General features: G+C 42.5%; 1 protein-coding gene and 1 long non-coding RNA gene across 2 annotated transcripts in view; one reads left to right on the top strand and one right to left on the bottom strand.

Annotated features, from left to right (window-relative positions):
- SMS (spermine synthase) overlaps nt 1-3,803 on the bottom strand; it is a 46,092-nt gene extending 42,289 nt beyond the window's left edge. Inside the window, exon 1 of the mRNA XM_032100814.1 lies at nt 3,637-3,803. Within this exon, the coding sequence (XP_031956705.1) occupies nt 3,637-3,688 (52 nt within the window). The 5' untranslated portion in view covers nt 3,689-3,803. The remainder of the gene's footprint in view (nt 1-3,636) is intronic.
- Nucleotides 2,877-14,764, top strand: LOC116440248. Its single transcript, XR_004238468.1, has 5 exons — nt 2,877-3,067; nt 5,015-5,097; nt 5,399-5,613; nt 9,779-9,826; nt 12,557-14,764. It is a non-coding gene; the product is annotated as an uncharacterized LOC116440248 (long non-coding RNA).
- Nucleotides 14,765-17,879: the final 3,115 nt, after the last annotated feature.

Below are 17,879 nucleotides of genomic sequence, written 5' to 3'. Positions count from 1 at the left end.
AGCTGTGTCCTGTGGATCTTCTCCCTGCCAGCAACAAAGACAGCCTCCATCCTTTACTCACAGAGAAACTCCGAAGACTGAGGATAAAGACAAGTCACACATACCAGAGAACAAAGTAATAAACAGATCCCAGAGAATTACTAACATCTCAAATACTATCTCAGCCTTTATAATCATCTTCAGTCTTGATGGTAGACAATTACAACGATGCCTTTGGATAGCTGCTATGTTAAAAGTGAACAGTCAGAAACATATACAGATTATTTCAACCATGTATAATGGCCCTCAGACAAGCAGAATTCTTAAAAAAACCCCATGTACAGTTATTGCAAGATGCATTGCAATGAAACAAACTATTGTACAACCCTTCTACAAAGTACAGATGGCATTTATCTGGACTTCTTGTAAAGCCTTTGACACAGTTCCCTGCAACATCCTGGTCTCTAAATTGGTGAGAGCTGGACTCAGTGCGTGGACTGTTTGGTGCAAAAGAAAGTGGTTGGACCATCACATCCACAGGGTTGTGGTCAATGGCTCAGGGTCTCAATGGACATCAGTCACAAGTGGTGCCCCTCAGGGGTCCTTACTGCCACCAGTGTCATTTAATATCTTCATTAATGACAGATTAAGGGAGCAAGTGCACCCTCAGCAAGTTTGCAGGTAACACCAAGCTGAGTGGTGTGGTTGCCACACCTGTAGGATGGGATGGCATCCAAGGGGACCTGGACAAGCTCAAGAAGTGGCCCATGGGAATCTCATGAGGTTAACGAGACCAAGTGCAAGCAGCTGCACCCAGGTATGGGCAGCTCCTGGTATCAACAAAAGCTGGGGATGAACAGATCAAGAATAGCCCTGCCCAGGACTTGGGGGTGCTGGTGGGTGAGAGGCTGGACATGACCCAGCAACAGGCATTTGCAGCCCAGAAAACCAACAGTGTCCTGGGCTGCATCCAGAGCAGTGTGGGCAGCAGGGTGAGGAAGGGGATTCTGCCCCTCTGCTCTGGCAAGACCCCATCAGCAGTGCTACACTCAGCTCTGGGGTCCCCAGCACAGGAAGGAAATGGACCTGTTGGAGCCAGTCCAGAGGAGGACACCAAGATGCTCCAGAGGGATGGAGCATCTCTTCTACAAGGACAGGCTGAGAGAATTGGGATTGTTCAGTCTGGAAAAGAAAAGGCTTTGAGGTGTCCTAATCACAGCTTTCCAGTACCTGAAGGGAACTTAAAAGAAAGCTGGAGAGAGACTTTTTCAAAAGGGCATGGAGCGACAGGGAAGAATGGCTTCAAACTGAGAGTAGGGTTCAGTTAGATGTTAGGAAAAAGTTCTTTACTGTGGGGGTGGTGAAGCATTGAAATGGAATGCCCAGAGAAGCTGTGGATACCACATCCCTGAAAGTGTTCAAGGCCAGGTTGGATGGGGTTCAGTGCAACATGGCCTAGCCCAAGGTGCAGCTGCCCATGGCAGAGAGGTTAGAAGTAGATAACCCTTAAGGTCCCTTTCAGCCCAGGCCATTCTATGGCAACTTTAGTTATATTAATACCTACCCAAAAATATACATTTGTCAAAAAGCAAGGACACAGTTATGTTTTGAGGAAGAAGAGTGTGCATTTACCACGTTTACAGATTTTGCCTTCTCCAGAACGCAAACAGAGACTCAACAGCTTTAGCTGAGACCTAGAAATAACATGTTATCCTCACAAGATCTGAAGGTCCAAAACCACACATTTACTAAATGCCATTTCATGGCATTCCAGACCCTTCAAAAGTCTAATTGTCCACCTAAATTGGGGAAAAAAACTCAATTAGTTGACAGTCTATGATTAAGCTTTGAGGTTTAACTCCTGTGACACAAACTACACATGCACATGTCCTATTTAGATAACTCTTTGTGCTTCGGACCCTAAACACTAGATGAGGGGAAAAACTCCACATAGAAAGTACAAACCAACTACTGAGCTGTCACGGCTAAAAGAAAGTTCTTCATGTTTCACTGAAGATGCCTCTTGCACTAAGACAAATGTAAGCAGGGAAAAATGTTTCTTCCCTCCTTTGATCTACACAGCAACACTTCTACAGTTGGGCCCATCACCCCACCCCCATTTAGGTACATCCATCTTGGTCAGAAAGACCTTCCCCAAATGTACAGGGAAGTGGAAAAGCCTAACTAAACCCAAAGCAATAGTTAAGAATATTACTACATTCTCTTTACAGTTAACGGCATTGATTTTTATATCACAGAGGAGCTAACACACCTATAGCCTATTTTCAATACACCTACTTTTCTCCCCAAAGCAATTTTGATCCTTCTGCAGAAGCCAGTCACTGATGTAACTCCTGAACCCATGATAGTTCAGGGAACCACACAGGCGAAGAGGTCATTGTGGAGGCCGGTTGGTTTCCATGAAACTAGTTTTTACACTAATCTGTTTTACCAATTCTGCTCATACTAGATTAGTCAAGCACAAGGAAAACAGCAGGACTATCTCATTTGCCATTAGGTCACCATTAGTGGCTAACCTGCCCTGAAAAAAACTCAGTGTAAAAGGGAAACGGAAAGGTTTTCACTGCGAAAACCAGAGAACGCTATCCTAAAGCACACTATCTGGGAACAACTGCAGTAACACCTTCCCCTCCCTGGCTCTCAGAAGTGCACATGTAGCAGTGCCACAAAGGGCACGCTTCGCAGCAAAGCCCCTGTGGTCAGGAACCTCTTTCTTAAACCAAGCTTTTAACAGATTTTGTCTGCAGATGCAGGGAACTACCTTCACTGGAACTACCAAACTGGGAAGGAGAAAGGGGTTCGACACAGGAGGCCAGGCCGGCCCCGGGCCCCAAGGGCGGGTGCCTAGAGCGGGAAGGCCACACCGAGCCCGCGGCCTGGCTCAGCACTCAGCGAGGCGCTTTGGCGCCCACGGCAGCTCCCCCCTTCCCCCATCAAACCCTTCCACCCAGCTCGGCCGCTGGGAAACGTGGTTGTCGCCGCGGCCCAAACGTGCCCCCTACAGATACCCGCGGGGTCAGGCCTCGCCACAGCCAGCGGCTCCAGCGCTAATCGCGTCCTCCACCAGGTTCGAGCAGCCCCGCAGTGACACCGCACTCCCGCGCCGCACCCGCGCCTCGCTCGGCGGCAGCCGCCAGCCCGGTTCGTCGCACCGGCCTCAAGGGCGGTGCAGGGGCGGCACAGCGGCAGCGCCGGGGCGGCCTCACGGGTGGCCGGGCCCGGCCGCTCGCCAACAGCCAGGCTCCCCTTCCCTTCGCCCGGCCCTGCGGTTCGGCACCTCCCGCCCCCCCTGCCCCCACGGGGAAAGCGCGCCCTGGGGCCGCCCGGAGCCGCCGCGACCGCCCGGGCCAGGGGAAGCCGCACGTCCCCCCGCCCCCGGCCCGACCCCGCGGGCTCCCCCCGGGTCACGCAGCCCCCGGCGCGGCGGGCTCAGGGCAGGAGGCCGCAGCGGGCCGCCCGCCTGCCGGGGAACAGAGGCGGGTACCAGGGGCTAGCACGGCCCGGCGGGAACGCCGGGGAAAGGCCGGAGGAGGGAGGTGGTGCCCGCACGGGCCTCATCCTCGGCGGCCCTGGCGAGACACCGACACGGGGGGGATGGGGAAGGGGCGCGCCCCCACCGTCTTCTAGCCCGGTTACCTGTGGCGCCGAGCAGGAAGTCCAGGGTGCTGTGCCGCGCTGCTGCTGCCATAGTGAGATAGAGCCTTGTGCCATACCTGGAGCGGCGGCGGCAGCACGGCCGTCTGGCGGAGCGGCCCTATATGCGCGGGGGCTGCGGCGGCGCCGCGGGGGGGGAGCGCGGCGGGGCGGGGCCGGGGCGGGCCGGGGCGGGCCGGGGGAAGCGGCGGGCCCTGAGACCCCGGGCTGGGCCGCTCGGCATGGCCGGAGAGCGCTGCGGAGCTCGGGGGGGTGCGGCTGACGCGCACCTACCCCCTGAAACGCTGTAATGGTGCCCTGGCGCTGAGGCCACGGAGCGGTCCCAGCGGCAGCAGCGGCGGGGCTGCTGCGTGTCACCTGCTGCCCGCCGTGGGCACGGAGGAGGCCTGCTGTCCCTCCCTGCAGAGGGACCACCACCAGGGAGTCTTCAAAGCCTTTTGTTTAAAGTCTTTTTTATTCATAACGGATAACTGTAAAACAGCGTGCTGAAGCCACAAATTACCTTAATCACATGCAGTTAGTTACCAACCCAGAAAAATAGTATCCAGAAGTAGTTAGCTATAAGACTGATCACAGAATCACAATATCACAGAATCAATTATGTTGGTAAAGACCTCTGAGATCATGGAGTCCAACCTGTGACCGAAAACATCACCCTGTCAACTGGACCATGGCACTGAGTGCCACATTCAGTCTTTCCTTTAAAACGTCCAGGGATGGTAACTCCACCACCCCTCTGAGCAGCCCATTCCAGTGTCTAACTAACCTTTCTGTGAAGAAATTCCTCCTAATGTCCAACCCAAATCTCCCCAGGTGCAGCTTAAGGCTGGGTCCTCTCGTCCTGTCACAGGCTGCCTGGCAGAAGAGATCGAGCCCCACCTGTCCACAATCTCAGGGAATTGTAGAGATCATAAGGTCACCTCTGTGTCCTTTTCTCCAGGCTAAAAAACCCCAGCTTCCTTTGCTGCTCCTCATCAGACTTGTGCTCTAGACCCTTCCCCAGCTCCGTTGTCCTTCTGTGGACACGCTCCAGCACCTCAATGCCCTTCCTGAATTGAGGGGCCCAGAACTGGACACAGGACTGCAGGTGTGGCCTCACCAGTACCAAGTACAGGGAAAGATGTTTGACTGTCAGTTACTAGGAGCTTTGCCAGCTGGCAAATTCCTTTCATTTTATTGCATGAATGAGAGTGGATTTGCACAATGCCATAGCATCAGTGGTTTCACATGATTCCTCAATTAAATGAAAAGATTTACAAGTAATTGTTAGCGTGTAATCTAATGTGCTACCGTGATTATTTCTATAACTTTCAATAAGGTATTTTTCAGGGCAAACTTACAGTATCCTTGTTTTTAACAGTTACAGTTCCACACAGGCACCCTGAGCAAAGCAGAAACATTCACTGGAGGTGTGCATCAGAGACGCACTACAGACATCTGCAGGTCTGTAGTAACTACACTTTCTTCAGATGGTCTTCATTTGACACAAGTCATGCATGAGAGGCTGGGGGTTTTATGATTAATTAGCTAAAATATACAGCTTTGCAGATTCCCATTCAATATCTTTGATCCAATCCTGGATATTATAGGGGATTACGTAGTTCTGTTTGGGTGGCTTGTGTATGCTTGTTGCCATTCCATCAGGAACTCTGATTTTTCTTAGTGCCATCTATTTTTTATTTTTATTTAACCAAAATAATTGCTTCCATACTGCTGACTTCAATCTCTCTACTGTTTGTTTGAGGTTTTTTTTTTCAGATATGCAGCTGCCACAAGACAACCAGTAATATCCCTGCAGTTTACAATCTCTTACATCTCAGCTTCAGTTGTGGCTGCTGCAGTGGTTTCAGTTACCTCATTCCATAAAGGATTGATTTTGACTCTCTTCAGTGGGAGCAACGCCTTGTGTTCCATTCAACCTATTACATTGTCTTTCCACTGTGGAATAATTGGAAGAAGGTAATATCAATGCTGCCACCTAAGTACCTTCAAATGTAATTGTTCATACATGCCAAGTGCCTTGCTAAATTATGCCCTTACAAACAAACAAACATCTTTCCTGGGTTTACAGGGGGGGAAAAAAAAGGAACATCAATATGTCATCCAAATCTTTTCCTGGCATTAGCTTTGCAATTTAAGGTTGACCATTCCAGACTGGCACTTAAAGAAAGTTGAAACATCATCTTTTCAGTTAAATTTGCTGTGGAAAAAAGAACAGTGGCCTTACTGTGTCCTTTTTTATATGGATGAGAATTTTGTGGTTTAGTAGTAGGTTGAAGAGCTGAAGAGGCTAATGAATTATTACAAAGAACAGTATGAAGCCTCTCTTTCTTAAACTTTGATTTAAAGAACAGTTATTAGCCATAAATGGCTTTTGCAGTTGCTCGTTGGGCGAGGTGGAACTGGGAAAGCTGGCAAAACAGCATGAGCAAATTCAAAAAACAGCAGAAAAGAAGAGGTTCATCCTGGAAACTTTGGTAGAGCTGAAGGAAAACATCAACAAGAGGAAGAAACCTGCAATATCAACATGTAGAACGAAAGCAAACAGTAAATTACATATGGTTTTACAGAAAAATGTAACAACAAAGCCCACAGAATTTAAGCCTCCATGGGAAGAATCCCATCACTGAGGAAGGAACTAACAGAATTCTCTTCCACTTCTTTGGCATGAGTACTCTGTGCATACTACTTAACTAGGTCATGCCTGGGATATTTTTGGGAATCTTCTTGTTAGAAAATTACACCGAAGGGAATTTTAAAAAGAGCAATTAAAATAATTAGAGAGATGAAGGGATTGATTTATGAGACAAGATCAAAAGATCTGGAATATTAAAACATGTTTCACAAATGCTGTGGAGTTTGGATGACATCATGTTGTTAAGATTAGCACAGACTATTTGGAAAGAGTTTATTCAGTGTGAGATTACGTGCGTATTTTGAAACTAGTAGAAACTGAAAAAGTGGGAGAGAAAAAGGTTGAGGCACTGGTTTTTGAAAAGCTTTGTGCTGAAAATCAAGGGCAGAGACCATACCCTCTACAGGTAGATTGGACAGATTAGATAAAGATACCAGCTGATGGGAACAATCTTGCACTGGCAAATAGCTGGAACAAAGGCCTTGCACAGTATGCAATAACCTGCACTAGATGTGTGCTTTTGGCTGAATAACCTCTGTTCTTCATACAGGACCACAGCAGGCTGAAATAGCAAGTGTTTCAAGTCTCAAGGGGTTTTTTTAAGCAGAGTGTAATAGCATTTTCAACCACAGGTTCCCAGTTCATCCTCTCTGACTACATCCACCTCTGATCATTGTTCTGAAAATACTTCACTTACAACTGCCACAGCCCAAAGTTCACCTAGGGAATGAAAGTTAAACCCAACTTCTTCTCATAGACAGCTAAGAAATATCCTTTAAGAAAAAGATTTTTCCTCATTTTTACTCCCTGTTCAGAAATTCATTAACTTCAGGTCCTTCTGAGTCCAGCCTAGAGTTCACTAGGGTTGCTTAAGAATAGTAGACTTTTTTCCTGAACGGTTAAAAAGTTTCTAAAGTGATGACACGTTTAAGACAGGAGTTCACAAAGGCTGTGTTAGCCCTTGTTTAGGAATACTTGTGTATCTCACAGATTTATCACTGAGGAATAATGTGGACATCTCACAATGTGAATTGAAACCTTGAAATGAAACGTATTTATTTAAAATATACATACACATGAGTTCTCCCTCCATGCCTGGTTCTGTATATTCAAAGTATTGTTAAACATTAGTGCAACACAATTAAATAAGCAGAATAACATGTGCAAACATGTTACCCCATGCTGAAGTGCCTGCTAGAAGATGGTACCAAAATGGGAAAAGCAGGGGCTGCAAACAGAAGAGGCGTAGAACTTGATGCAAACCCTTGAAAGTGCCTTCATCATCTTCGCTGTTTGTGCATCTGGATCAGTTTTTCCCCAGGAATTTTCTTTTTTTGAGCACAGCTCTAGTCCTTAAGTATTTGCTTATCATTGACGGAAGTCATGGTAAATTTTGAGGGGTAGGAGAGGGAAGATAATACTTAATTTTAGAAAAATATTGGTAGGGTGGGATGGGAAAGGATCTTGTAAGTTAGTGGTTGTTTTAGAAATTCTTTGAGGTAATAATGTGGTATCACAATTTTGACCAAACATGAAATTCACCACTTTGCAAAACAGCATTATCTTACTATATAAGACGAAATTAATGTTTTCTAGAGGTGAATAACTGTTTAATACAGCTAAGAAAACTAGAACTGATTGTTGTAATGAATTTACTTCTTTAATTCTTATTTCTACTTTTGTGCCTGAGCATGTTACTGTTTACTAAAACAAATACAATTTATCTCCCCTCTCTTGGACGCTTTCAATCTGATATGTAGGCTTGCTGGGGCATAGCTCTAGAGGCTTAAGAAAAAAAAAAGATAGAAAACTGTCAGTTTCAAATTAAATTTAGGCAGTGTGGAGGCTACATCATAGTGGAAATTATGAGAAAAACCTCTAACTTTAAAAACAAGCATATTGAGTTCAACAGGAAACTTACTCAGGTAGATTACAAGATGAATAAAGACTCTTTTCTTTTTTTCTTTTTTTTTTAATTCTGCAAAGAAAGACCCAGGAGAGTCAAATTATATCATAGGATGTAAGAGTTCTCACAGAACAAGAGAACAATTTCAGGAAGTTAGCAAACTCAGATAAGAGTTGATTACTTAAATAAGTGCTACTATAAATTATAGCAGCTATTATACTCTCTGCTTTTTGAGAACTCTCTGCTGGATTTCAGCCAGAGTGCTGTGTGTGAACCCTTGGGATTTCCTTTGGTCCAAATAGACTCCAGTCTGTTCTCTTTGTGCAGAGGTTATTTACCACAGAGGTGAGACCTCAAGTCCAGTCATCCCAGGATCCTGGTCATCCTGCACATCTTCTTCAGAGACACCTTACTTGTGTTAGAACACTCGCTAATCAGGTTTCAATCTTGACAGAAACTAACAAATTATTTTGATAACACTGAGAAGTAGCCACAGAAACCACTGACAGACCCTTCCTTACCTTTGCCTTCCCAGCAGCATCCTCTTAGCTTAGCCCAGGCCATGCCTCTTAACCTGCACATAATGGAGGTTTGGGGTTGGGGTTTTTTCCTAACTGCCAAAATGCCACAGACGCGGCAGAGTTTCTTTCTGTGTTTCTCTATAGATGTTTGACCATTTGACAGAATTCTCCAGAATCCCAATAGTATTTCCTCACCCCCAAACCAAATACAAGGAAAGGCTAGGTGAACACTGCTTTTCCATCCCAACCACAGTCTTGCCTGTGAACTCACCACATGATGCAGCAAAATTTGATCAAGCTTTCCCTTAACACCCATGTCATCTCTCAGAATAATTATATCCTCTAAGAATTCCCTCTTGGTGTTTGAAAACAGCCTTTGAGGACCCTTTTTTATAACTCCTATCAGATTATCTCCACTATTAGCTCTTTGTCCCTAGTCATCATCTGATCCCATGGGCAGCTCATCAGGTGATTCCCAGTAACACATCAGATGATCATGATCTTGAACAGCAACCAAAGGACTTGCCTGGCTTGTCCACTGTCTATCATGCCTGTCACATTGTCTGGAGGCACCTCCTCAGGCATCGATACGGCTTGCCAGTGCTAGTCTTTCTTTATGACCTAAGCTATAGAAGTTACATCTGATGGCTGCATCAGCTTGTTAGAATTACCTAAACCACTCCCAAGTGGTGACTTACAGAGTACAGGACAGGACCTGTGGTTCACAATCAAAAAGAATATAACAGAAAAAATTGGATTCTGTTGCCTCATTTCCCTTCACACAAAGCAGAATGATGGCAAGCTCAGGTGAGGTCAGAAAACTAGTGCTGGGGGTGGCTGTGTGTGACATGGTTGGGACTTTAGGATAGCACTCATTTCCACCAGCAATACAACAGAATCTTTTTTCTTTACATTAAGCTGGTTTTGTTAGTTTGGGTTTTTTTCTGTTTTCTTTCTGCTTTGTCTCTATTTCCTAATAATTACTGTCACAAAACCAGTCATGCACTGGTTTCCCCTGTTACAGTATCTTGTCTATTGATTATAATTTCCCATGGTATGCAGGTGACTTCAGGAAGAGGTTACCCCCAGATATCAAAATACACTGAAAAGGTAAATCTCTTCTTTTTCATCACAGCACTCTGTATCCAGTGGACACCATTCTCCTTTCTTTTCGACCAACATCAGCAGCTACAGTTGAAATAATGTAAATATTATAGCAAACCAAAAGCAACCTGATCAGGGTGAAAGAATTTCTTTTATACCTTGTAAAACTCTTTATATTATGGAAAAATATACATGGGGTGGTAATTTGTAGTCCTAACCTCTCATAACATGAAGATAATAATATTCTTTCTGATCAAAGTGTGTTTATGGAGGGATGGAATCCCTGCACAGAGAAGAATGGATGGTAAATTGATTAAAATTAGAGTAATGAATTAATCCAGACAGCATGGAGGCAGTAGAACAGATGAGCAAAAGAGAAGCAGTGTAAAAAAAACCCACCACAATAGAAAAGATGTTTTACCTTAACTAGATATCAGTAATATGTACTTTATATGCATGTTTTACAGTATTATTTATCATAAAACTGTTCCTTTTAGTTACCTTTTCCAATTCTCTTTTGAGAGATGATGCCTCAGTATGCACTCTCTGAGAAATGCTGATAAATTATAGTGTGAATTTTATTCTCATATCTGTATTATATATATTGGATTCAGGGCTTGCATGAAATTCTGTTGCCACTGAAGTCAAAGAAAGACTTAATGCTGACTTCAAGGGAGCCAGAATGTCAGCATTTGTCTGGTGCACTGCAGACAAGGTTAGACCAATACTCTTTGTCACCTGGTCATTTGACTTTCCAGGCAGAATTGTATGTAATAGCATTCAAAGTATAAAACCAAGGAAAATGAACAAAATGCTTAAATACATGCCAATAACTCATACTAGCTACAATTTAGTCATAAACTCAACTCAACCCTTCAGAACTCTATAAGGGGTATTACTTTATTGATGAGTTCAGCTTTCTTATTATGAGACGAGGTATTACCATTATGCCTGTGATAAGTGAACCTTTTGGTTGCAAGTGTAATACAAATTCCAAATTAGAAAATGGTCTCTTCCTCAAAGGGATTTCCAGATTAAAGAAAGGTGCCTGTCTAAACAGGACAAGGTGCCAGTGCACAACAGCTGCTGCACGTCAGCCTCTCCTGTGAGCCCTGCGCATGAAGCTCATCTCCTCTAACTCAGATGTCTACAATCCAGAAACCTGTCTTTGATCTGGTTGTCTTCACTGCATTCAGAACCAGCAGAGAGCCAGTTTTAAGACGTAGTTCATCACATCCTCATTTTCAACCAGAGCAGATAAAATGTGTTCTGGTTCTATCGGTTGTCTATGGACAGTTCAGGTGAATTCCACATTCGTGGAGTGCTTTGAACAGATTGAATGAATTCCCTTCTATTGAGAGATACTCTCAACATGAAATAAGAATTGCCATGTGGGGATAAGCCATGATTACTTTTTTAAAGTTTTCTCCTTAGCAGAAACTTTTGCACAAACTTCTCCATTTTCTATTGTAAATAAGAAACAGCATGTGCTTAGGAAAGAGAGATGAGTTTTCCAGGGGGAAAAAACCAATACAGTAAGATAATACTGATCCACTCAGCTGGCCATGATCTCATTTTATTGGCTGTCAGACCATCGCTGAGTTCATTAAATAACATCACAGAAAGTCTTTGTGAAAGACTTTGTGGTTTTTCACAGTCAGTTCCTCTAAGAAGTTGTCATGTAACATCTAATTATAAATTTGTATGGTTTTTAAATGCAAGGTAAATCAAAATGTAGAGTCAAGAATATAATCCAAAGTGATTGATCTACAGCTCACCTAAGTACTTTCACAATTAGAGCTAAAGTGCATAAAACAAATTTGGAGAAACAGACAAAAGTTTAGTAGTTAATCCTCCAAAACCTGTGTAAAATATTGGCCCTATTGACAAGGTAATACAATAACAATGTATTGCAATCTGTTACCAAAAGTTCACCAGAACTCAATAAAGTAATAATTGGCAGTAATTACAGCAAAGTGCCTTTTGGAATTGACATAAAAATTTTCAGCCTGAAACAGCCTGATGTAAATATCAGAAAATTTGTGTGTCCTTGCAACCCAGAAGATTGGCAGATAACATATACTGATTGTAGAAGTTAGGTACCAGCTCAGTCTTTACTAAAGTGCCTCTGCTGATGCTTTGAGAGGAACTAGAGCAGTAGCTTAGGAGTCAGGAGATCAGTGTTTTAATGCTTCAATTGCTAATGATTATTCCACCCAAAAAGAGGTGATAACAGTACTTTCTTTCTCTATTAGTTTGTACACCCATGAGGATGAAAACTGTTTCAGCTGTGACATTTTAAAAAAATACAAATTCAACAGGCAGCTCTAAATTCCTCTTGTGAATAATGTATATGGTATTCTACACAAATTTCCATAATGGTTCTTTATTACTTGCGTTTTATTATCTGAGCAATTCCTTGCACAGTCTTTAATATATTCTCCAGTTATTTATCAGGTTGGTTTAGGTTTCTTTTTTTAGGTTTTTGTCTTTGTTAAATTTAAACTGAAAGAACTTCTGGTGAACATAAAATGGCATGTAACGATATTGTCAGTGAGCGAGCAGTTGTTCAAGAGATAACAAATAGTTTGTTTAGAGGTTTTGGCTGCAACACTTATATAATGACTATTATTGCCAGCAACATTAGCCTAGAGTACAAGAAAAACAGAAAAGTAATCAGATAGGAATACTTACCATACGCAAAGTTCAAATGTAGGTGGTTTTTTTTCCTCCTAGCATCAGAATTCTGGAAGGTTTTCTGCAAAGTGGTGAGAGGTGAAAATCTGGAGAGGGAAGATTTTCAAATTTTTAAGGGGATTTCCAATAGAACCTGCAGCTGCTAGTAACACCTGAGGATAATTTTCAAAGGTAGGACTTTTGAGTACTGTATCTATTTTGACTTTTGGGCTGAAAATGGTGAAAGAAATGCAGACTTGGAGAAAGAGACAGAGCAAAAGGATTTCTTATACAAAATTCAAATTGTCATTAATTTCCTCTGTCTGGACAAAATTTGAAACAAAAACCTCCCTTGATGAGAGTTATGTCAAAGCATAGGCACTGAAGATCCCAGTTGCTTCAATAGACAAAGACTGTACACATACACAAAGGAAGGGTATTTGTACAGGGTTCTGTAAACTAAGGACTTCAAGTATCTTATGGAATAACATGGAATTGTATTTTCTTTATTTTAAAGTAAGGGTCTTACTTTTGTGAGTGCATGAATCCTGAAAAAAAGCAAGTAGCTATTTTGTTTCCTGTCACTTCCCAATCCCAACTTTACTAGCATGACATGCAAAATTAAGAACGTCAGTAATAGGTAATGTCATTAGAACTTCTCGTGTGGAAACATTCTAATTTTTTAATTTAAACTTCATAGAAGAGTTGGTTTTATGACCTAAATCAAATGGTTGGAAATTTAGTTTGGTCTGGCTCCTATGCTTTCAGTATTTTGGGATTGCTACTATGCAGGGGTTAAGCTGTAAGAAGAAAAGAATGTATTGTCGTACCTGCAGGATTCTAGAAATCCTGGTTAGGTTTCTCTTCTGATCTAGGCAGTGATATGGTGGCCTTGCTTTTGTACTCTGATGAATTCAAGCTTCGGTGCTCTGAGTGCTCACTACTTCCTGACCTTTTTCCTATTTTGCCCAGTTTTCAGGGGCTATCTGTCATAATCAATGATACTGTGTTTCATTGTGCCAAAAGAGCTCAGTTGGTGTCTTGCCAGTGCCAAAAGACATGGATTCAAAAAGATATTTGAGAACGCTGAAATGAAACTCTTGGATTGTATTTTCTTCCTGATTCCTGTTTTAAATCGTGCACTATTGTATTTGTCTTCATCACATACTCAAACTGACAGAGCCCCATGTAACAATAAACAATACTGAACTGCCAGCCTTTAACTTTTACTGTTTGCTTAGGAAGTGTGTGGAAACTAATGAGAAAGTGTATGAATTCATTTTTGGATCAATGAATGCTGAATAACAGATTTTGCAATAAAAATGGCTCAGGAAAAGACAAGATACATTTTCTGTGTGACAGCCACTTTTGGGTATGTCAAACAAAGCTGTAAAACTTAACCAATATGTCATGCAGACTTCTTGGAACAAATTATGCAGTTGCCTGACTCCATTCTTTCAGAAAACTTTACCACAGATTTTATTGCACTCTGACATGGTTTCTCTGCGGCACTGAGAGCCACTGACACAAGGAGCCCAGGGCTCTCCTGGTGGATGGGGCCACTTATCCTTTGTGTTATGGGCAGCTCGGTGCAGCCAGACTTAGTGTGGAGCCTTTGCTGGCCGCAGCACTGCAGGAGTGTAGGAGCAACACCCAGCTCTGCCTTCCCACACACTCTCCTGCATTGAAACTGTGTAGATGGATTAAAAGACTCGGCCCTAAGAGATAACAGCTGATCCTGTCATAAACCAGGCTTGAGTACTGATGTCGGGGTCCCTCTGATCTGCAGGCACGGTGCTTGCTGTAGTGCTTCCTAGTGGTATGGAAACAAGTCCCGTGGGATCACATGGCTGCAACAGAGCTGCAGGAGGCAGTCAAGATTGTCAGAGGAAATACTAGTAAGCACCTTACTCTTAAGTACTCTGCTTCCCTGGAAATATGTTCTTGTCAGCATTTCTACTGTTGGATCCCTTCTAGTTATGAGACCACATGATTGTAGTTCTGCCAGGTAAACCCAAGGGACTCTGAAAAATTTCTTTGATTTCTGGACAAGACAGCAAGCCCATTATCACTATGCATTATAGGACTGTTTAGACTACTGACCACTTGGCAACAAATTGGCTTTACTTCCTATTAGATTTATTTGATGTGCTGGAGTGAGTCCAGAGAAGGGAAGCAGAGCTGATGAAGGGTCTGGAGCACAAGTCTTATGATGAGCATCTGAAGGAGATGGGTTTTTTAGCCAGGAGAAAAAGAGGCTCAGGGGAGACCTTCTTGCTCTCTTCAACTACCTGAAAGGAGGTTGTAGCCAGGTGGGGGTTGGTCTCTTCTCCCAAGTAGCAAGTGACAGGACAAGAAGAAATGGTTTTGAGTTGCACCAGGGGTGGTTTAGATTGAATATTAGAAAAAATTTCTTCTGAAAGCATTGCAAGGCATTGGAACAGGCTAGCCAGGGAAGTGTTGGAGTCGCCATCCCTGGAAGTGTTCAAAAAACATGCGGGTAGGGCACTGGAGGGCATGGTTTAATGTTGAACATGGTGGTGGCACTAGATTGATGGTTGGACTTGATGATCTCAAAGGTCTTTTCCAGCCTTAACCATTCTATGGTTTTCCTATTGTTTTTCTTTCTCATTAATGAATAATATCAAGCTAAAAACACAATATTTTTTTTCCTGTGTTTTGTTCGAAATGTAAATGGTACTTTTTGATGGTAAAGAACCCATAGTTTTCTGCTTGTAGGTGATATTTCTGGTCAAATTATATGTTGTGAGTAGCATTAGCTTACTTTTGTTAGTAAGCCTCACTTCTACCTTTATAATAATTAATGAAGCTCAGCTTTAAGGGACAGTGCATGTGCTATTGCCAGAGTAGTCCTATTCATATGGCATCCACCATGCATGGCATATTCCATTTCCTGGATTATATGCAGTCTGTCTGAATGGTAGCCTCCAGTAACATGTTTACAGTATATCCTGTTGAAAACAACATAAAGCTCTATTTATAAACTGTTTAGGAGTTAAATGTCTCATAAATGTTCCAGCCCTTAAAAGCAAGCATTCCCACTTCCAATGTATTAGTGAAATGCACACATTTATTCACAAATCATTCTGTGGGCTAGTTTTATCAATTCTAAACCACAGCTGAATTGATGACATTTTCTCCCTTCCTCTGGCTTTCAGTCAAGCCCACAATCACTTTCCCTGTGTGCCTTGAATATTTAATTGGTAAACACTGCAGGATAATATTTAACTACAAATAAAAATCTATCATTACTGCCATATCGTAAACACATAGGGAAATTCCAGTTTAATTTTCTGAAATTGCTTGCTTGCAGCACTAAATATGTGGGATTAAACTGACTTTGAGAGAATGCTAACCGAGAAGCAATAAGATGCTTTTGGCCCTGTGCTGTTTCTGAAGGCTTTGCAAAGATGCTATCATGCAGCATTTCAGTCATGGCAGGAATGAACTGGAAATTTCCTGAGAAGAGATGGTGGGTAGGTAAAAGGTTGCTATAAAACCTTAAGCCTCCCCTAAGGTCATATTGCAAGCTGCTTGAAATAACAAATATTAAAAACATGTAATGCAGCTGTGGTGTAAATATATAAAGTGCTGCATGAGTAAGAAGACAAGGAAATAAAAAACCCCCAAAATATGAGATACCTCTGAATGAAGGAGAAGTAATGGCTATCTATATGACCCCTCTTTAATCCTTACACTCTTTCTGCAGTTTCAAGTTCCAGTCATCTCTCTCATTCCCACTTTCAACTTCCTGTCTCCTCAGTTCCATTCTCTCTTCTTTCTTTCCTGTGATCATCACTTAAAATCCTCACTTATTCTTCAGTGCTCTCCCAATTATTTCCTCCGTTAACTTGGTTTTTCTTTTGCTGCATACTACTCCAGACCTGCTTCTGTCTATAGCTCTTTGATATTTGATTTACCTTATTATCTTTCATTTATCTTAGCATCTTTATCTGTTATTTAGAAATCAGCAGAGCTTTCTCCACCTTCCCACTCAAACTGCACTTTTGCCCACTGAATGCAGCACTGTTTGTTCTCAGAGCTTCTTCCTTTCTTCTTCTCAATCATACTTGATTCTGTTTGATACTGGTCATTTGCATCCCCTCCTGCTGAGTCCTTTGTATGATGTTAGTTCCATCAGTTTCTGATTTCTCTGCTGTCTACAACTGCCTTTTCTTGTTCTGCTTTCACTGTTGCTGACTTCCTGACTGACTTAATTTGCAAAATGCATCCTGCTGTTGGGGTTTGGACTTTGTGACAGGGATCATGTTTAAAACCTAGTATCTTTTTTCTAAAAACCAGTTTTTCCAGTGCACACTACTTTCAAACCATCTTTTTATCAGTACTTGGAGCCCCTCTCTCCAAAGAGAGTTATATCCTCACATCACTGCACTCAGAAAAGGGAGTTTCTACACAGAGAATTTATGATCCAAATACTGAAAACAAAAGGGATCAGCAAATCACCAAAACATTATTGCTCCTGTTTTACACAGGCTGAGCTGAAAGTTTAATTCAGATCTTGTAAAACTGAGTTCAGTTTATTAATGGTGGAAATATTCTGTAACTCAGACCATCATCTTTCTGCTTCTCCAGGAAGCAAACCCAAGCCTGGGCAGATGTGGAGATTTTCTCAGCACTTGCTGTAGTTACTCAGCATCACATTTAAGGTGCTGCTGATTTTGATGACAGATATATTGCAGGCTTTACTGTGAAGTGCAGTCGCCCAGTAGAAACCAGTCCAAGGCACTAAACCAGGCTGCTATTATTTCAGCTGTCCAGGAAACTAGTGTGATTGCATGTGATAATATGGTTAGTGCCCTTACTAGCACCTGTCTTCAGTTTTTCCCACCATTTTATTTTTTATTTCAGTGGGAAGCAAATCAGTCACAGATACAAATGCAAATGTAAGTGCGTGGCAAGCAATGGTTCTGGTTGGCTCTTTTAAAAAGACTTCATTTTCTGTTCTCTTGCATTGGTAAAATAAATCCTTTAGATTGAGAATTCTAAAAATGTACCCAGATTCAGTAGTCACTTTCCAAAATCTTAGCTGCATCTTTACATGATGCATGTAATGCTTATTCACTGTAAAAATGTCTTTCTTCCTAAAGCAAATCATCCTTCAATGTGAATCCAGGTTTTTCCCTAATATCTCTAATGCCCTCAAGGGAGATAAAGCATTAAGCAATAGATTGTATGAAAGTATGTAACCTGGTATATATAAGCTAATAATCTCTGGCCAGAAGTGCAGTCTTTCAAATAGTTGCCACAGCTGGCAAACTGAACATAATTACATTGGGAGTCATCTTTCTCTAAGCAGTCCTTGTCAATTGTATCACCACAGTCATTTCTTTTGAAGACATGT

This window comes from Corvus moneduloides, chromosome 2 (genome assembly GCF_009650955.1).
Source record: "Corvus moneduloides isolate bCorMon1 chromosome 2, bCorMon1.pri, whole genome shotgun sequence".
Lineage (NCBI taxonomy): Eukaryota > Metazoa > Chordata > Aves > Passeriformes > Corvidae > Corvus > Corvus moneduloides.
This window is presented reverse-complemented; position numbering and strand designations above follow the sequence as displayed.